General features: G+C 40.3%; 3 protein-coding genes across 3 annotated transcripts; 2 read left to right on the top strand and 1 right to left on the bottom strand.

The window, feature by feature from the left end:
- The first annotated feature begins 1,245 nt into the window (after positions 1-1,245).
- acer2 (alkaline ceramidase 2) lies at positions 1,246-11,581 on the top strand. The gene is made up of 6 exons (XM_030780500.1): positions 1,246-1,618; positions 2,088-2,202; positions 4,088-4,229; positions 4,771-4,908; positions 8,620-8,757; positions 9,418-11,581. The coding sequence occupies exons 1-6, from the start codon at positions 1,514-1,516 to the stop codon at positions 9,602-9,604; spliced, it is 825 nt and encodes a 274-aa protein (XP_030636360.1). The 5' UTR covers positions 1,246-1,513; the 3' UTR covers positions 9,605-11,581.
- Positions 11,582-12,780: 1,199 nt separating this feature from the next.
- On the bottom strand, positions 12,781-15,586 carry ppp1r15a (protein phosphatase 1, regulatory subunit 15A). The gene is made up of 3 exons (XM_030780106.1): positions 15,378-15,586; positions 13,976-15,029; positions 12,781-13,229 (listed from the first exon to the last, which is right to left on the bottom strand). The coding sequence occupies exons 2-3, from the start codon at positions 15,020-15,022 to the stop codon at positions 13,020-13,022; spliced, it is 1,257 nt and encodes a 418-aa protein (XP_030635966.1). The 5' UTR covers positions 15,023-15,029; positions 15,378-15,586; the 3' UTR covers positions 12,781-13,019.
- Positions 15,587-18,442: 2,856 nt separating this feature from the next.
- On the top strand, positions 18,443-20,292 carry LOC115816231 (leucine-rich repeat-containing protein 72). Its single transcript, XM_030779196.1, is given in 4 exon segments — positions 18,443-18,654; positions 18,858-19,049; positions 19,740-19,817; positions 20,148-20,292. Coding segments are annotated over 4 exon segments (627 nt in total).
- Positions 20,293-21,281: the final 989 nt, after the last annotated feature.

Raw genomic sequence — 21,281 nt, 5'->3', positions numbered from 1 at the left:
AGGGTCTTTTAGCACCAGGATCAGATGCTACTGTACAGGGATTTGTGCAGCATGCCGCTTCTTAGACCATTTTTCTTTTACCATCCTGTGGAATGGATGTGAATTTGTCTATACAGAAATCAGTTGGTCTGCAATAAATGAGCTTCGTCTTGATATACATGTCAAGCAGGTATGTTTATAAATGAGACATTGACTCTTCCGTGAATATTAGTTTATGTGATATCTATTAGCAAAAGGAAAGTGTGCTTACGTCAACATAAATTACAGTTTGTTTGTTTGTTTGTTTTAATTTTTTACTGTGGCTGCTAGTAATCATAATGTAATGCTGTTCATATTTATATAACTGACATTTAGGTCACACGAACAGCACATGTACCTCAGACTCTGTGGTCAGCTGGATCGTGAGACGTACATCCAGCAGTATTCTGTAAACACCACTAGAGGGTGCAGTTTGACAGCGACCCCTAAATTTATCTTGAACGTGTACGCCATTGTAAACAGGTATTTCAAACGTTTCAGCAACCCCTTAAATTCCAAACAACGCAGTTTCCTTTGAGGCAAAAATTCCGTAGCGGGCTATGTAATGTAGTTTCGGCACAATACACCAAAGCTTTCCTTTTTTGGCAACTAAATTTAATCTGACACAGTGACTTCCTCGTCTCTTCATTCCAAAGATGTAAATTCCTGTAAACAATAGCTAAACTTGGAATGTGAACGTTTTGTATATGACGCTAATATAGGCTTTAAACAGGAAATATTCAGTACTTTATTCATGTCTGATGAGTATACACTCGGCACATTTAAGACCTTTCCTCCCAGCTTCCTGTTTTGTAAAAACAGGCTTTGTTAGGAGAAATACACGAAAATTCCGGAAACCACATCAGTAAGGTTCTCATTTTCATCTCCTGGGCTAAGTCAAAGTAATAAATTGACCACATATGACGTAATTCGTTCACAAAAATTAGATTTATGCAATTGATCTAGTATTTGCAGTACACCGTGTTATACTTATAGGATATTTATATCACTGTATTGCCTTTAAATGCCGCACCGTACTCACACTGAAAGTACGATTTTGTTCATGTTCGGTTTTCTAACAATTACCATCTTATGGTATTGCATTTGTTCAACAGTTGATAAAGAAGGTAAATGCCTGTGATGGTATCAGTGCGCATGCGTCGGTCACATGTTGCGTACTGTTGTTGTTCCCATTGCTGTGCACTGACAAGGAAGATAGCGGTTCGCCCGAGATTGGCCAGACTTTAACTGGATGACAGAATGACAACGGGACCAGTTGTGGATACACGTCGAGGGAAGCGTACTTACTGTATGACAACTACTCTGTGAAGGCTGCAAGTCGCATCACATTTTTAGTTATACATGAGAATGTCACAAAAAGATTACTTTGTGTAAAGCTATTCAGCCACTGTGGTTTATTATTATTTAGGGCGTCAGTTAGCGGCTGTTGAAATCGATAAACAGGTCGTTATTTAGTTGTCCCATAGAGTCAAATATGACTGTTCTTTTCTGGAACCAACTTCAAGCCGGGAGCTCCGAAGTGGACTGGTGTGAGGGGAATTATCTTATCTATCCTGGAATAGCTGAGTTCTACAACACGGTATGTCACCAGAGTGGTGTTTGGTCCATCGCTATGGTCTCTCGCTTGCTTTGTTTTCTATGCGTATCGGTCGTCACACTATGATGTACTCATAACTTAACGAAGTCTGATTCAGTCGTGGTCAAAGTGTTATGCATGTTGTTTGGCTTTGTGTCTTTGTACAGCGAAATGTATATTCGCTGTACATGTTATGTTTGATTAATGTCAGTCATTAGTCTCAGTATGGGGTTATTAGTTGTAGTTTTGTTGTTCCTACATTGTAACAATACTGTAACCAAATGTATGTTTTTTTGGAATATCGGTAACTTTGTTATATTTTCCCGTAAGATCGTGATAACACATATATGTAATTACACCTTCCAAACATTCTCTCTCTCTCTCTCTCTTTCTCTTTCTCTTTCTCTCTCTCTCTCTCTCTCTCTCTCTCTCTCTCTCTCTCTCTCTCTCTCTCTCTCGTGTTTCCTTATAGATTAGCAACATTCTGTTCTTCATTTTGCCTCCGATTTTGATGTGTCTTTTCCGCCAATACGCCACACATTTCAACAGTGGGATTTATCTTATATGGACATTGCTGGTTGTGGTGGGTGAGTGGTCTTTTGTAGCCTATTTTTATGACCTACAGTAACACTTGGAGACATAAGGGAACCTCTTACACAAGACGGCAGTCATTTACTTTTTTTTTTTTTTTTTTTTTTTCACAGAGGTCCAGAATGCTGATAATGATAGACTGTGACCTTTAGTCAGCTCTCTCCTTCCTTTTTTCTCTCTTTTTTTTTACAGACTAAAGGAAATAGCTAAGTACAAAGGGAAGTACTGTATGTCAAGAAAGGCTAGATTATATAGCTGGCGAATAGTAAGACGCTTAAGACACATTCAGTTTACCCGGTCTTCACTCAATGCACTCTCTCATGACAAGCTCACAATACTACAGTAGCCACATTTCCAAGTCGTCTGAAAAGACTGGAGAAAATCCTCAAATGACCAGAATATCCACACATTTTAGCCACACATATGCAAACAGTGAACCTTCAAGTCCTGGAAAGCTCAATAGAAACAACAGAAGTTCTGTCCTCTTCCCCCATTTCTCATATCAGTGTGACCTATGTAACTAGTCAAAAAAAAAAAAAAAAAAAAAAAAGAAAACCCACCACACAGCTTCATTGACACAGCAATGCAAACCGGTCACAGATAGTTCTGTTCAGAGCTCAACACTGGGGTGCAGCGACAGCATGGGAAATTGGCCAGCTCAGCACAAACACAGCTCTGTTGAAGCCTCTATGATTTACGCTGGTGTTTTCTCAAGCCCGCACCGTCCCAAGACTGCTGCTGACTTTATTAATCCATGTTGGATTTAACCTCTAGGTATAATCCGGTGGGTTTAGAGATCAGAGTTTGAGAAATAAAGTCTTTGTTCTGCGCTACAGTATAGGGGAGTGAAATAAAACCGTTTGTGCTGAAAGACATATTTATATGGTCGTCGTTAATCGCTTTGTAGATAGGCAAAATCTGAACAGTCATACCAGGTACAGAAATTGGAATGGGTTTTGAAGGTTTAATAAACTGTCCGGTGACATAATTTTGATGACACGCTCATTAAGACACTATTCTGTAGGCTTTTTGGAATCCATTGCCATCTCAGACATTTGAAACCGATTCTTCTGTAGACTAGTTAAAGGAGCACAATGTCATTTCGTGATTGCTCCCCCCTCCTGCTTTTTTTCTTTTTTTTTCCCCCGTTTTTTTTTTTTTTTTTGAGGAGGGCCACAAGTTAAGATGACAAATGTACACCCCTCCTCCCTTCTAGAATGTGTTGTTTATAGTTGACCTCATAAGAGCTATCATAAGTAAACAATAAATTCAAGGCAGGAGTTAATGCCCTTAACATGTATAGAAACTGTAAATCCAACCATGTAGAGGTCCATGTCTGACCGTACACCATGTCCTTGGGGACGCTTATAGATTTATCCAAGTGGAAGATTGATTATGGTCAGTAGGCTTAAAGTTATGTCTCCAACAGAATGATGATCAATTCAGTATTGTTGGTGTGTTAACAAAATTATTTTTCTCTTGTACCAAAGCCATTTGATAATATTGCTTGTTCTTCAGTTAAGTTTTAATGATTCTTCATAACTGGTTTAAAGGAAGTGTAGCAGTAAAAAAACAACAACAACAACAACAACAACATATGAACCATAAATATACAACAGCTGTTCTCGGATCGGTCCTTATTAACGTTCCAGTTTTTGTCAGCATCGTTTTTCCTTGATGATTTTCGTATCTGCTCCGGAATGCAGAAAGAGAATGCCTCGGCTTTCGCACGGTTAGAACAATGTACCCACTCTTTTGTGTGTGTGTGTGTGTGTGTGTATTGTCATTAGCGTTTCCTAACAGGATCATGGGCACTATGTATGTACAGGATATAATGGTTTACGTAAGAAAGACAGACACACTCTGTTTTCTCTCGTTCAGGAATTGGCTCCACATACTTCCATGCCACGTTGAGCTTCCTCGGGCAGATGTTGGATGAACTCGCCATTCTCTGGGTGCTTATGTGTGCCATCGGAATGTGGTTTCCCAAGAGATACCTGCCCAGGATATTCCGCCGGGACAGGTGAGGAATATGCACTGTGAAGACACACAAACACACACACATGTGCACACACACACATTCACACAACTTGTATTACACATTCTAGAACAAATACCTACTGTCATTAATTGAGTGTCTTAGGCTCTTTGCAATTATTCGCTGAATTATCACAGCTCAAGTAAATGTACCATCTGGCTTGTGTGTGTTCGGTCATTATGTTCAGATGAGTTTTCATGTTAAATAATACTGTCTCTTCTCTGAGAACAGATGAACATGTGTAGGCTAAAGGCTAATGTGTCCATGTGGGTGGTCCTCATCTTCTCTTTTCATTTCTCTCATTTCTCTCTCTCTCTCCCTCTCTCTTTCACACACTCACACACACACACACACACACATACACACACACACGCACACATGCACACACGCACATACTTCCTCCTCCACTCTGTCTGTTTCTTTCTCTTTCTCTCTTTGTATCTTTTTTTTCTCTTCGCCATTCTTTATTTCCCCCCTCTTTTCCCTCATTCATTTTCTTCCCTCTTCTCACCTTCCGTTTCTCAAGGTCGAGGTTCAAACTGGTCGTGGGCATTCTCTCAGGGATAACCACTGCCCTGGCGTTCGTTAAACCAGCCATCAACTCCATTTCGCTCATGACTCTGGGCATTCCGTGCACCGCCCTGCTCATCACAGAGCTTAAAAGGTCAGTGACCCCGTTGCGTGGCACACTGAGAATCCAGCGCTCTCAGTCCACAGGCTTTCTGGTATCTTATAATACATTTATGGCTTTGACGTGTTCTGTCTCCGTCTCCACGGTTACTGTACAGCACCAGCTCTTAAAAGCCAGGACCAGAGATATAAGCTGGTCGTGTATCAATGCGTATTTAAAGAAAGGATTAAGTTTTAAATTAGGAAATGAGGCAGGCTCGTCGGCGAGTGGATCTGCACGTTTTTTTGGGGGGGGGATTTGAAGTGAAGATTGTAATTCGTCTAGATTTGTTTATTCCGCCGAGCGTGTCTCGGGTCTTGTCGAGGCGTCTCTTGAGAGCTCAGTTTTTTTTTTTTATTTGTGTATGTTTTCCTGTGTTTTTATTTTATGCTTATGCGTTGTTGCTTTTGGTCATGGCAAAAAAAAATTCTAGCTCCCTCATGCATCATGACTCATATGCTGGAATACAAAATACTCCTATTGTCTTACCTCTCTCCAAACCATCCTAGCATTTAAATAAAAGGATAAGTATTTTTCTTTTTTTTTCTATCAAATGAGATCTTCTGTTTACATGCCGTTCTGCCCATACTGTTTAAACAGCGTAGAAGGACTACATGCAGATTTTAGTCAGACCCCCCCCCCCCCCCCCCCCCCCCCCCCCCCCCAGCAATATCTTATTCCCTTTAGAACATAACAAGCGAAGGAACCCTACGCCCCTTCGTGCCTCTGATCTTAACTAGCATCTTGTTCATTTGCATCCCGCTTTATTTAGTGAAACCGTCTAATCAGCACTCCCGGTTGGGATTGGCGTTCCGCGCTGTTTTTCCTCACAACAAACACTGAGATCCCAGCCCGTGATTCCTCTCGCTTGACTTCACAGTGACCTCGGGTCAAACGTTTATTTTGAAAAAGGCAAAAGATTGCGTGGTCATCTGCGTAAACTAAAGCGCTAATTAAGCGAACCGTAATGCGTCAAGCGCTCAAAATCTTTCAAACGAACCCGGAAAGTTCGATAAGGAATAAAAACGTCTAAAAACGCCGCGAATCCCCGTTGGATTCGAAACAGGATGGAGTAAAGATGGGAATCTTTTTTTTTATGGACGGGAGACCTCGTTGTGCTCCATTGCTTTTTCTCTGCTCGGTTTAGTTAGACACATATGTGCAGCTCTTCTGCTCGAAGGCCAGTGATGTAATCACACCCACACTCACGCACACATTTTTCCTCTGCGTATTTCCCGCAGTCGGATGCGTAGAAAGTTCCTGGGTCAGCCTTAGCTCAAAATAGGTTAGAAAGTATGGCCACGGCGTTGAATGTGCAGGCCGAAAGATAAATGGAAGAAAAACTGTATGAACAAGATCAGACATCAGGGGCAAAGTAGAATTTGGAGCAATACTCTTTTTGCATTTATTTGTTAAGAAAATTGAATGTTCTTGTAAATATGTTCAGTAGAATTCAAGCTCTGCTGGGGTTTTTTTTTTTGGTTGTTTTTTTGGTGGCATGTACTCATATCAGATATTCATGCTGTGGGCTTTGTGCATGCGTGCGTGTGTGTGTGTGTGTAAGACTATCTACCCTTGCTCTCTCCACTTTGTTCCTAAAATGCCAAATGACAGCCAGTCAGGAACACAAAGATTCCCACTAAACAGTGCATGCATTCCTCACCTGAACCAAAACTGTCCAAAAGCATGCTTCAATACGCTTCAAAATATTTGTTCTTCCCAAACAGCCTTTTGAGTAAACCCTTACTGGCAAGTCATTAGGGTTTACTTTACAAACTTATGTCTCAAATTTGACAAATTAAATTAGTTTCCCATTTTACTAGGCCGTATCAACACCATTTCAGTTTATCAGACAGTTTGCAGAATGTTTAAGAATTCAATCCTGAGTGCTCTCAGTTCTGCGTCCTAAGAGACATACATGAGAGAACATACTCACAGTAATTTCAAACAACCCATGGAGACTCTTTCACTGAACTCAACCATCCTTTACCTTTCACCCCTCCTCCCTCTCTCCCTCTCTCCTTCTCTCATTATTTTCTCCCCCTCCTCCTTCCACCTCCTCTTGATTTTGTTGTTGTTTTTGTTTCAGCTCTTGATCTCATCTCTCCGTTTTTTTTTTTTTGTCCCCCTGACGTTAGTTTGGCTTCACCCTTCCCCTCCCATTTGAAGTTAGCATCAGCCCTCATGAATTAATCATCAAGAAAAATCGTAATTAGCAGCCTGACATTGAATAGACAAGTGGGTAGAATGCACTTTTTCCTTCCACCCAAGAGTACGCACAGTAAACTGCACAAATGACCCGGCACATTTTCACCACAAATAGTGAATGTAACGTGTTTTGTGTTTTGAAGAACTAATAAGATTTTCAGCGTTGGCTCCGTTTGGATTCATTGTGTTCCTAATGGTTCCTTTGTCCTCACCCCAAAGTTTTCTTTGGCCTCAGTGTCCCTGTTTCCCCGCACTTTAGGCCCCTTCTTAATCACCTCTTCTCGTACCTCTTTTTTTTTTTTTTTTTTTGCTTTAACATGTTTGGCAGGCACAAATGGCTTTGCTCCAGTATTGTTAAGTAAACGACAGCTAGTGTCAGCGATCGGGGTCAGAGATGTCGACAGTCACAGACAATGCCGGCGCCGAACGCTGCCTCTCAGGGAAAGACGAGAAATTCCTGACAAAACTTTGGGAGAGGAATATAGGCTTGTACGCTGATGTTTGATTTGTGTTTTTTTTTTTTTTTTGTTCCCACCGTCGAAGACGGTGCTCTGATCTACGCATCCGTACATAATATGCGGAACAGGAATGACTCCCTGGTGTAAGCAGAAGGAATTGACATGAAACTGGAGGTTAAAAGTACATCTCTCTAAAACCTGCTTGACCGGTACGTTGAGGTATTATCCGGTCTGACGATCTGTTAAAACGAAACCGTCCCCTGTTTGACTACGCCTGTGCTCTATTCGCGGATCTCATTCATTTTAAAATGTTTTGTTCATCACTCTATCTTAGCGTTTAGCTGACTCACACCGATACTCTGTGGCACGCTGTGTGAGAGTGCAGTGATTTCGAGTGTGACACACACTGCTTTACTTTGCAGAAGAGTCAGTGTTTACCTCAGAGAACCGTTACTGCGGGCTAAATCCCAGCCACAGCTGCAGAACAGAACGAGCGTTGTGTGTCCGGATCTTTGTGCACAGCGTCCCTGTGGAAATGGCCTCTTTTTTTTTCTATTTTATTTTGTGCTCTGTCAGGCTTTAGATGTCCTCTGCAGAACATTTTACTGGAAAAGGCTTGTGCTTATGTCTGTGTGGGGTCGATAAATAACTTCCATATTCCCTCTCTCTCTGACTCTTTTTTTCTTTCTTTCATTCTTTCTCTCTCTCTCTCTCTCTCTCTCTCTCTCTCTCTCTCTCTCAATCTCTCTCTCTTTCTCTGTGTGTGCGTGTGTGTATTACTCTGCTGACTAACAAAGTGAAATCAGTAATAATGTCCCAGGGGTTTGGAATTCCCTTCAGATTACACGTGCCATCTGAACAGCATGCTGCATCTCTTTAACATCTTGTTTTTTGATTTTTTTTTTCTTCCCCTCCTCCTTAGTGTATGTCAATATTTATTTCCCTCAGTTAGATGTTTGGTACATATCTTCAAATGTCATTAAATGCATTGTGACAGTTTGTTCTAAGCATGTCTCTGTTTGTATGTGCGTCTCTGCAGATGTGAGAACCTGCGGGTTTTTAAACTGGGTCTCCTCTCCGGTCTGTGGTGGACACTGGCCCTGGTGTGCTGGATCAGCGACCGAATTTTCTGCGAGATGTGGTCGTCCGTCAATTTTCCCTACCTACACTGCGCGTGGTAAGTACCCTTGTAACCTTGCTAAACTTGCTGAGGGCGGTCACTGATTTCACGTTGCACTGAGTAAGCACACACTAGTGTGCCAACACTGATGAGTGTGCTCTCCCCTTATCTACTGTGTACACGCTTTATTACGACATGTCTACGTCCACTTCGATGGAAGTGACTGCTTTTAGCAGGCCTATGTATGTTACTTTATACTGACTGCTGTGAGTTAAATGTGTTTGAAAAATTAGATACGGCAGTATTTACGGCCCTATCCACAGATGTGATTCTTTTTTGTTCTCCCCACAGTGGTGACTAATATATTTGTTGTCATGGTTGCATCTGACCCAAATCCTGTTAAGCACAGGAACCACACAGAGTACAGAACATTCTCAGGATACTGTATCCTAATTTTATTTGAATTTTTTTTTTCTTTTTTATTTGTTCACTGCCTGCCAAATCATATTCATTTTCCTCACACCTGTCAAAAACAGTATCCTGTTTATCGAGTTTGTGATTTCAGTAAATGATAACTGCACAGTTTGAAAATGATCCTGTAATGTCTGCGTTGCATACTGAGAAAAACGATATGTTGCCACTCAGCGTCAGTTGACTCTTGTTGATTTTGTTGAACATTTGATATCAACCCCACCTCTGAAACTGTGTGTCCTCCAGGCATATTCTCATCTGTCTCGCCTCCTACTTGGGCTGCGTGTGCTTCGCGTACTTTGACGCCGCGTCCGAGGCTCCGGAACAAGGACCCGTGGTCAAATTCTGGCCCAGTGAAAAGTGGGCCTTCATCGGGGTTCCCTACGTCACCCTTCTCTGCGTCCATAAGAAGTCCTCCGTCAAAGTCACGTAACCCGTCTTGGCCGCCCGTTCTCCCCGCAGCATCAATGCACTTTCCTCTGGTCTCTTTCGCGAGACAGAGGAGAACTCATGTCGTCTCACACAGATCTCTATTTTTTTCAGAAGTATTACGATGTCACGAACTGCTCTCGAGCGTTTCCTGTAAGCAAGCGGCGTAAGACGAGACCAAATGCAACGGAACGTTTTAGATTTATACGGATCATATTTTTTACAGCATTATGTATATCCCCGCGCCACATTTTAGAGGACAAGAAAAGGCTACATACGTGGACAAACGTAATGATCTTGTTTATTTCAATAACCTTTAAGGACTGTCGTGGCCCATATGACCTCATGCTCCTGTAACTTTTTCAAAGGACGTAAGAGTAAGTATTTTGGAGGATGCAAGAGGGCTATAGAGAGCTCACACAAAACCTATGCAGAGCTCAGTAAGTATTTTTCATGTAGTGGTAGTTGTAGTTCATTAGCAATTGTAGTAGTTAGCATTTGATAAGGGTTTCAGTTTTTGACAGGCAAAACATGAAGCATGAATGCCTTCAATGTTCAGGTAATTTGTATTATACTTTTTGCCAGACTATAGATTACCCCTTTTATCTCATACCATTTAAACAAATGAACTGGACAGTTTTTCGCTTGGACAGACATAGCCGAACAAAATTGCAAAACAAGTTTTAACTGGTACCTCAGTTTTCAGCTGTCAGTTGTTCTGGAAGTATGCTGTGTGTTTTGGCAGTATTAGCATGGGTTTAGTTCCTACTGCCAAAATAGTTCTGACCATTTCGAAAATATGTTTACTGCCTTCTCGCCTTAGCCAAACAGACTTCATCTGGTAACTGCAAGCTAACCGTCCTTCAACTCTCATAACAATAAACCATAAAACGAAGCCTGTTAGTCAAAGATAGGCACATGAACTGTCTCGCCCTCACCAAAAAACACTTAGTGGGTCTTGGCTTTTTTCCACACTGAATTGTACATGGATTGTATAATGATATTATACTGTGTTTAAGAAATCGAATGCCATTCAGTCGGTTAAATCTGAGTGTTTTATTTGTTGTACTTTGAGCCATTTGTACTGCTGTGAAAACAAATGTTTTGCTACTTAAAGGAAAATGTGCTTTGCTTTTGGTATGAGCATGCATGGTTTTGGACATTGCATGGTAAACTGGAATATATTTCCTGAGTCTTTCCACAGTATCGCCAGATAGTAATTTTCTCTGTTTGGGGTTGTTGGCGGAAAGAACCAGAACAATTTGCTGGACCGTACTCGCAGGGAAAGTCATTTTGTTGTGCGGAGGTGCTTTGTAATTGTCTGTAGTAAAACAAACCAGATATCCTGCATTACCACTCCCAAATGATTTGTTGAAAGAATGTTGAAATGCATGAATCGACAGACTAAAGTAAAGTAATATGGTAGACGTCAATTTTTAGGACAGTTGTGAAATAGGTGTCAGAGATTTTATTTCATTAAAACCATCTGGGAACTTCCCGTACCTGTATCCATTAGAAGCACATTGTTAGTTACCGGTGATAAAGACGAAAGGTAGTCCTTGGTGGCCAACATCTCTTCAATAACGTTCCCCTTTAGAGAAGGACATAATTGTTGTCCAAAGTTCCATAGCTTCAGCTTTGTAATTAGAGGTCTGGAATTTTAAGTTCATAGTTGAGCTATGTCTATCAGCTGCCCAACTGAAACTTCAACCACAACACTTTTACTAATGCAGTCCACTCAGGTCTGTTCCCACAGGGAAGGGTTAGCTGTTTTAGATTAATCCAACTGAGCCATCAGTTCGAGCCACTGCTCTTGGTGGAAATCTGTTGAGTCTCTGGAGTCCGTAGATGACACAGAGACCATTTACACAAAGACTATTTATTTTCATATTTGTTACCAGTTCGTACATTTTTGTAAGCGTTAATAATGAATGACTGTCTTGAAAAAGAAAAAAAAACATTTCACATGGCTGTATTTTTACATTTTATTTTATGTAATAAAATATGTACCGTTTTACAAAACATTTGTTGTCCAAGAGCTGTATTTGAATGTGTATTTGTTTATAATTCTTTATGCAAAGTTAGAGGGATCAGGGTACCTGTTCATTTGTATAGTTGTCTTGAATTTAGTTTGGAGGGTGTGGTAAAGTGAGCCAGTAAGGAGTGGTCAAGACCATATCATCATTATGGTAGTTTAGTCAGGCTAATTAAAAAAAAACCCTACTGTTAATACGTTAGTGTAACAAAACCAAATTCTCAATATTGTACTTTAGTAAGGCCAATTAAAAAATACCGCTTCAAAACTTTCAGTTTAGGATTGACCTACCGCACATGTGGTCAAACGGTTTGCTCTTGCAACACTGTTTCTGTAGTAACCAGTTTTCTCACAGTGGAGAGCCTTGCTAAATCATACAGGAAGCGCTGTTGAACTCTGGCACCTCCTGTGAACACTGACCAGAATTTCAGGAATTTGAAAACAAGAAGTGTCGTTGAATAGGAATTTTTTTTTTTCTTTTTTGGAAGCCTTGAGGGGGAACGAACCTAGAAATAAGAGGACGTTTCGTTCTGAACCCTTACTAATACACACATTTGAAAGTCTGTGGTCCCCACGGGAACCACTGACTCCTCACCCTGTTCCCTGTGTCCGTTCCCCAAGGACAACAATAACCCGAGACCCTCATCCAAGCGGCACCCAAGGACGGGAGGAGGAGATCCCATGGGGAGGTATGTCACATGACCCCTTCTCTCCTGTCAGTTCTTAGCGCTTTCAAGATTTGATAAACAGAGAAAAACCAAAACTTTGAACAATCTTTTTCAATGATGATTCGAAGGCAGGTGTTTATAAAAATATATATTTAATGTAACAAATTTACTGACAAAGATGGATTTTCATTTGACAGCTGTGTAAAACATCTGGCATAATATAGGAGATATCATTTTACAGCTCTGCTGTTTCGTGAACAACTCGTGAGGCCTGTCACAAATTCTATTTCAAGTTGCCATATAAAAGACACCACATCCATTGGTAGCACTGTTATAAAACCAGGTAGTGTAAAAAGGAATAATAGACAGATAATGACATTTATATAATAGCAAACACCATAATAACATTGTCACAACAAAAATATGTCGAAAATGTTGACTGTAATAAAATATTTAAAAAATATATTAATACAATATTAATAAAATATTAATAATGACAATTATAGATCAGTACAAAGAGATATAAGACCACAGCCAATAATTATGTGCAGAATTTAACAGTGACAATGACTAGTCTTGTGTTCTAAAAGTACAAAGCACCATATATAAAAGTAAACATGCTACGTTCAAGACAGCAGAAAATAAAAAACAACATTCCACATTAGACAGGACATTGTCCTCAGTAGCTCTAGAATATATCACAAGGCGTAATTTGACTACATTTCTCTCTGTAGCTTCTCCCAAACTCTGGCTCTATGCTCGGGGCTCAGGTATGGACTGATCACCTCCTCAGTGTGCTTCACTCTCCGTCTGAAGCGATCTCTGTCTCTGGCCATCTCAAGCCAGCATGATCCATCTCTCGCTTCCCTGCTAGCACCACTCCAGGACTCTAGGGGGTGCACTGTCACACTGTCGCTGAATCGTACCTGGAAATGAAATTTATAAATAAAAAAGAAAACTCGGTCAATCGAGGAACAAAATTTAACAACGGTTACATCGTCGCTGTTGTTGCAAGTGTTGTTTGACTTCTGATCCCGTCCAATCTCTACGCAACTTCTGCTCGGACAGCTTTTCCCTCTTTGATTAAAATGCACACTTCTCTGGGGTAGGTCAACATTTCAAACCCCAGTACTACAAAGCTGCTGAAAAGGTGGTTTATACAAATATGTTTAAAACAAAAAAAAGCAAAAAGGACTCCACCCTCAGCTGTCCAGCCAGAGAGGATGATTCACATGTTTTTGCCTTGCAAAAAGGAATGGGCTGGCTCCATAGGGTGTGGTGTAGACAAACTAATCTAATAACAATCTGTTGTCAGGGAAACATGTTTTTTTGTGTCTTATCTGTGTTCCTAAGGCTCTTGTTACAACCCTGTGGCATCAGAAACATAATCTGTATGCCTCTGTGTTGATGGTAAGCACTGTGCATTCTCTCTCATGGCTTGCACAGTCTTACATCACTAGCCTATCCTCATTATATCTCTGAAGTCACTCTCGTCTGTCTCTATGTCTCAGAGCCACAAATAATGAATTTTAGCATAGTACCTGACGGTCAAAAGTATAACCGAATAAGGAAATGATAACATCAATTTAATAAATCTATGATTAAGAATAATTTAATAAATTATGACTAAATGCAACTGTGAAGGGTAAAAGGCAATCCCATCAATATTCACCTTCTTTGCTCCCTTCTTTGAGTTTGGATGTGAGTAGTCTTTCTTATCCTCCTCTTCTGTAGATGTTTTCTTACTTTTTTCACCGGTTTGAGAGACTGTTGGACGGTGTTGTGCAGTGTCTCTGGTCGTTGCTTTTGTTCCAGTGTGTGAGGAAAAGCTGAGGGGGTTGTAAGGGTCATTGTTGTTGAGAAAGGACTCCCAAAGCTCAATGCTCTCCGCAGACTCCTCTGAATCACCATCATCATCATCATCATCATCATCTGACCAGTCTGACTCATCCTCCTCATTCTCAGAAGCATACGAGTCTCTGTCCTCCTCTGTTGTGAGGTGTTTCTCTGTTTCTTCTTCGCTAGACTTGTCACCCAGCAGGACTTGATGATTCTCTTCATCTTCCTCTCGCTCTGAGTCCCAATCGAGCCAGTCTGAAAGTGCGACTTCGACATCTTCACAATCATCGTCACTAATGTCGTCGTCATCTTCGTCATCATCATCTTCACAAGCCTCCTCCTCTTCCTCCTCATCATCATCACTTTCTGCCTCCATCTCCCCAAAGTCAAACTCCAACACTGGTTGCTCCTCAGGGTTAGCCAATCCCTTACTAATAGGCTCCTCCTCCATCTCCACTTCTAGGTCCCATGTCACAGGCAGCATGGTGGTTGATCTTATGTTCCCAAGCCTGGACTCCTCTCCAACCCTCCCAAGGGCTTTCAAGCCCAAACACTTCTTCCCCGACCCTCCTGTCATGGCTACTTTGTCTCCAGCAAACAAAAAGTAGAACATCTTAGAGCTGAGAAGCTCTACAACGCTAACACAGCGATGAAAGATCTTACGAGCTGCTGTCCACAGCTGTACCCTAGCTGTCTGTAGCATGGGAAAACTGGACCATCCATTGGCCATACCAGTTTGAAAGTTTTCTTTTGTTCCCAGCATGGTGGATTTATATCCAGGCAGCTTTAAGGATGGAATGTATAAGGGAACAAGTGACAGGTGGCAGTTGTCCAAAAGCGGATGGTGAGAGTGTGTAATGAACGGAACTGTAGCAGGCATACTTGGTCTACAAAAGAAAAAAAAGAATTCGTTTAATTACTACATGACAAAATAATCATATTAAAATAGTCTCGTGTCTCTTCAATACTGTTCAAGTAAACCAACTTGACATGCGTTGTAGTAAGTGATTAGCTAACCATCATAATTGTGAGCGACACTCAGTGACTCATTACTGTGCGTTTGGGAGTGCCTGTACCCGACATAATCATAAAACATTCCGATAAGAGAACTGAGTGTACTACAGTATTCTTCTTCCTCTTTTTTTTGGACAAATAATAGATTGAATACCATAATGGCATTGTTTTTCTTCTTATCCCCAAAAAGGCTCCTCACACGATCTCTAACAACCACTAACCTGGTTAATCCTTCGTATTTTCAGATACGTCAGCCAGTCGCTTGGCAGTCACTCCAGCGAAGATTAGGCGCTCCAATATTAAACAAACCGATATTCTTAGTATCAGTTGTCGAGCTATGTAAACAACTTGTTTTCATTTCAGACGAATAATCCATTTTCTTTCAGTACGTGCTCATAAATGTCTTCTGCCTGGTTTGTATTTCATGTACATTATTCTTCTGTGCCTTAAAAAGAAATGATTTCTTGAGTGACACGCACAGTATTTATACTGCAAATGACTTCATGGCCAATAGGCGGGACGTACCCGTCCAAACGCTCCAAAACAGGGAAACTACGTCCGTTGGAAACTACGTGCTTTCTCTACGTTTCGAGAAACTCCCACTGTAGGGCGTGGTCCCGAAACGTACGTCGAATTCCGGAAGTGTTGCATCATGTCTCAAAAAGGAAAGTGAAGTCTAGAACGAAATGTTTTGTTATGTAGCATTCCTAAGAGACGTAAACATCTCAGAGTGAAAATGAAAACAGTCGGAGTCGGGACATTCTAATCTAGTCATCACTACATTAATAAAACAATTCATATTTCAGTTTCCTTCAGTGATATTGGGTATTCACCTCAGAATTTTATAGCTATTTCTGGTGCACAAAGCACACGAGTGGAAATTAAAATGAAAAATAAGCCTTAGTTGTAGTGAATACAGTCTGACCACCGAATACACTGTGAGACGGGGCTAATTAGAAGTGTAATGTCCTAAGTCCACAAGTGCCTCCATAACACTAATAATTAAACTACTTCATGCCAAACTGTTTCTACTTTCTGATAGTTCAAACGATCCAAACACTTATGTTTCATTATTTTTAATTAAAGCAAACTATTAAATATGCTAACATAAACTTATCCACTCGTTCATTCGTAATGTAAACGGACTGATACTTTGTTGAGCTTTCGTGTGGATAATGTACGATCTTTATAATGTGAAGGACATAACATCTGGCATGCTATGTAAACACCCATATTTAATTGACTCATTTTTATTTTACAGCCATAATCAAGTCAAACCTGGCGAAAACTAAAACACTGTTACTCTATTATAAGGTAAGGGTATCTGACTTAATGCACTGCCATCATCTGGCAAACTGGAGAATTGCACGTATGAGTACTTGCCGTAGAACACGCATGGCATGACTGCGAAGACGTCCATTACGTTTTAGTTACACTGATTTCTCATTACTCTCTCGGGTACACACTCAACAACAAAAACGATACATCACATTAAAATCGGTTGTAATTTATGCAGATCTATAGGACAAAGTACCAATTAGAATAAATTAAATGAAATATACTGTTCTAGTATTACAAGAATGATCAGCACACACTGAGTAATCAAAAAAATAAATAAATAGATAAACAAATAGGAAAAAAAAGATAACACAGGGACTTAGTGGAGAGACACACATATATCAAGAGTGGGTTAGAGATATACCACACAGAGCACTCGCGTTTAGTTGCTGATACATTAAAATCAACCTTTGGTCCTCCTTGCACAGATCCATGCTGAGGAAGGGGTTAATACCCAATGTGATTATCCAAATCTTGTGATCCCATGCTCAGCCATGAAAAGGGGGCTTTTATGTGCACATTACTTGACTTCCCAGTGTACGCACACTTGGAAATCGTCTCAGCACACACCTTATACAAAAGAGCTCTGAAAATCCTGGTAAGTGTTAACATTTTAAATACAGATGGAAAATATATATTCCGTAGCACTTTTTGGTGTTGGGTTGCAAGAATTTCTCATCACTGAATCTATGTAGCATGAGGGAGAATGTAGCATCTGCAGTACTGTTCAGAATCTGGAGCAGGGCTTGTGTGGTGGTGCTTTATGGTGCTCTGCTGAGTACAAAGTGTTTGAAAGCCTTCTTAAAATTTCATTCTAAGTGACTTTAATTCTGTTCTCCTGTATAATAAAAACCTTTTTTTTTCATAGGCTTATTGATTCAACTTTCACGAATTTGTTATCAGGTGTTAAATTATGACACTGACCCATGCAAAAAGCAAAACTGGGTCAAGGGAGATCATCTGTATAGCACAGTAGAGTGTTTGAAGTCTGAGAGAAAACGTAATTAAAATATTCTCTAAGGAAATCATGTACAGATTAAAATAAAGACTATGTTTTCTATCAGACATATGACAATGCCTGGAGTCCCTCATTCAGATGAGAATGTTGGCATAGTTGGCAACCATTTATGTCGTATTGGAAAACATGTTTTCTGGTGGTCAGTCTACACATCTAACAGACACAGTAATCATCCAGTTTCCACAAATGTTGAAGACAAACAAGACATTTGTGTATTCTGGGTGTATAGGTGACCCAGACAGAGTGGCTCTTCATATGTGACATCACATTTTTTCAATTTCACAGTCGGCTGTGAAATTGAATCTTGACCTACTTACTCTGCCTTTACTATGCCCCCCGGAACAGTGCTTTGAACGTTTTCTGCACGTCACTGTTAATTTGAAATTAGTGATTTGCTTTTTGAACTTGTGGGATATTAAGGTTCTTTTACTGCGCGTGTTAATACAATTCAGTTTTACCGTAGGCGTACATGTGTTAACACTGATGTAACCGAGGAGATCTTTAAACAGTAAACTGATACTTTGTAGCTGCCAGCACTGACAAATCTATCACAATCATCAGGGGATTGTGTAAACATGTGGTTAGAAGATATCCACTATGTAATACATCTGTACATCTACGTATTCCAATGTTCCAAGTCTGTTTTAAGAGATCGGTTACGTGCCTGAGCTTTCAATGAGCAGTTCAGAGCTGTATCACTGTTATTTAGTCATTCCTTTCAGCAACAAAATGGATTGACCTTTGTCTTTATGTTGTGTTTAATAAAACCTCAAAAGTGTTTATCCATAACCACTTAAATATCAGGTCTCAAACTCACTGTCAAATATCATTTGTGATCCTTTTTGTTTTAAGGATTTTAATATATGCGTATATATTTTTGTTGTATTGGTGAGATATTAGTGGAACGGGGCACAACAACAATGCACCCAGATGCCGTGGTTTTGGGGAGCCGACAGCATTGAGGGTTGTGCGGGTGGTGTCATGGAAACAGGATCCTCAGCATCTGGGGGACCCGCTCAGGTGCTTGGGCTACGACGGCTATCCTTTGCCTATCAGGGCCTTCTTGAGATTCCTTATGACATCATCCTGGAACAGCGGGACACACTGGAGGTCCTGGACCTGAGTTACAATCTCCTAGACGAGTATCCTTTTTTTTTTTTTTTTTTAATTAGTCCCGCCCAGTGTTCAGCATTTACAGGTATGTTTTTTAATGGACAAATACTGATGTTTTACCACCAGACCACTTGGACATGTGTTCTCGTGTTCACAGTCATGATACACATACATGTTATGGTATTTTTGCTAAAGATGGCACTTCTTCAGATAAAGTTTGTCCTTGACTAAGCTGCTAACGGAGTCCGGCTCTTCTAGGAGAGTTGGAGAAGCTTACAACCCTTATCCTGGACTGCAACAACTATAGCGCTCATGTGAAATTTCCTTATATGCCCAGTTTAAGCACTTTGTGGATGAACAAGAATAAGATCTGCAATCTACCTATTATTGTAGAGGAAATACGCTGCAAATTCCCCAATATTAAGTAAGAATTGTCTGTGTTTCTGTCTGTCTCTGCAGCTAAATACAGTTAAATAAAACAAAATACCTGAACACCGTACATACACATTACTCAAAGGAGTTCTCTCCACTTTTTTATACTTGGTAAAGAAACACTCAAAATGTACATAAGCATACCTATGGAAATACGCACACACACACACACACACACACACACACACACACACACGTGTGTGTGTGTGTGTGTGTTTGTGTGTGTGTGTGCGTGCGTGCGTATGTGTGTGTACTTGTACAGCTATCCTTGTGAGGACCAGTTTGATTTTTAGACCTTGGGAGTGACAACATTTTGGCTGGTTCTCACTTCTTCAAACGGCTGTTTGGGCATTAAGACTTGGTTTTAGGGTTCAGGTTAGAATTAGGTTTAGGTTAGGGTAAGGGTTGGGGTGAGGCATTTAGTTGTGATGATTGAGGTTAGGGTAAGGGGCTAGGGAATGCATTATGTCAATGAGTGTCCTCACAAAGATGGAAGTACAAGTATGTGTGTGTGTGTGTGTGTGCGTGTGTGTGCACGCATATGTGTGCGTATGTGAATAATTGTTAGTTTTGTCCTTCTTTCTCATAAATCAAGAAGCATCTCAGCCTCTGTCCATTATTTAATCCATTATAGACACTGTAGTTTTCTACAAATAAACTGTATTTTTTTCTGCACTACCAGGATTCTCAGTATGATGAACAATGAAGCCGCACCAAGTTATTTCAATGGGGGGAGTCTGACCCAGTATATTGATTACAGGTGAACTAACACAAACTGTCTGAATATGATAAGAGCACCAGTAAAGCACCATATTAATCATCTAATGACATTCCTAACAGCAATGGAGGCTATATTCTGAAGGGAAGGTGCACTTTGACTATTAGGATATAAAACATAAGAGGTATCAAGTAAACAACAACCCATAGCAAACCATCAAAATTCAAAATAGACAATGATGAGGCTGTCTAGGAGAAACAATTGAATGTGAGCTTTTGCAGTGATGTGATGTGAAATAAATAACTACGTGGGAACAGACTCATCTGTCACTTATGTCATATCTCAACTCCTTTCCGTTATTCTGTTCCTCAGGCAGTATGTAATAAGCCAGATTCCTGGTTTGGAGGTGCTGGATGACACGGAGGTTCAGGGGAAAGAGCGAGTGCTGGCCAGGAAGACCTACAGGATGCAGAGGATCCGTGAGGGAGCCAAGAGAAGGAAGGAGCTCCATCGTTAATTGGCAATCGTATTTACAGCCCTCCTTTGGCTGCTTTCCAAGACCCCCCCGGTCCTTCCATTGCCGAATCCTAAATCTGGGAACAATCGCACTACTCATTGCAGGTCCTAGTCACGCTAGACATGACAAAGTGAAGCCCTCTTTTGAACACAGTCCATGTTTGTTTGCTGACAATTTTTCCAGGCAGTCACAACAAGTTCATGTGAAATAGACAGTGCTTTTTTTGTTGTTATTTTGTTTTGTAATAATGTGTTTGACACAAGCCCATGGTTATGTGTTAGAATACAGACAGGTTTTAAAGCATTTTTTTAAATACAAGGATACTGTATGATTCTTCGTCTAGGAGAGAAAGGAAACAAAAGAAGAGACAAGAATAGGGGCACTGTATGCTGGACTGTCTGATATATGAACAACTGTGCAATATGATGCTGGAGAAGCCATGAAAAACATTCTAAAAAACATTAAAAAGATAAAAGAAGAAGAAGAAACGTCACTGAGCTTGTCAGAATCTATATATTTCTTTCTTCTAGAATTTCTATCATTACCACTTTGAATTCTATTTTCTATCGTTTTACATTATCAACATTTCGCCATAACAACAGACTTGTGACCAATCATCACTGATTATATTACTGTATGATGACTAGATAGATAGTGGGGTAGCCTATGCAGTGTTTTTTTTGTTTTGTTTTTTTTAAGGCAGATCAGATGTAAAGCCAGTCTTTTGTCAAATTTCAGATGGCCTCATCAAGTAACAGTCATATAATCAGTTAAACTCTGATTGATCATATTCATCAGATTTTAACAGATCAGTCATAATTAACAGAGGCAAAGAAAGCATAAAATTTTTTTTAAAATACAAACAGAGAAAACTGCTCATAACCATAATCGAGAGGTTTTCTTTCTTTCTTTCTTTGTACAAAATTGAAGAGATTAAAATTTTATTTTCATGTTGTCTCATTTATTTATTTTCCTGCCGTTGATGTTTT

Source organism: Chanos chanos, chromosome 7 (genome assembly GCF_902362185.1).
Source record: "Chanos chanos chromosome 7, fChaCha1.1, whole genome shotgun sequence".
Lineage (NCBI taxonomy): Eukaryota > Metazoa > Chordata > Actinopteri > Gonorynchiformes > Chanidae > Chanos > Chanos chanos.
Note: the sequence above shows the minus strand (reverse complement) of the source record. Positions and strands in the feature narration are given on the sequence as shown.

Coding starts and splice junctions, on each gene's coding strand:
- acer2 (XM_030780500.1), top strand. CDS start 1,514: ATGACTGTTCTTTTCTGGAACCAACTTCAAGCCGGGAGCTCCGAAGTG. Junction 1,619..2,087: donor TAGCTGAGTTCTACAACACG/GTATGTCACCAG, acceptor GTTTCCTTATAG/ATTAGCAACATTCTGTTCTT. Junction 4,909..8,619: donor CTCATCACAGAGCTTAAAAG/GTCAGTGACCCC, acceptor GCGTCTCTGCAG/ATGTGAGAACCTGCGGGTTT.
- ppp1r15a (XM_030780106.1), bottom strand. CDS start 15,022: ATGCCTGCTACAGTTCCGTTCATTACACACTCTCACCATCCGCTTTTG. Junction 13,230..13,975: donor CAAAGAAGGGAGCAAAGAAG/GTGAATATTGAT, acceptor TTTCATTTCCAG/GTACGATTCAGCGACAGTGT.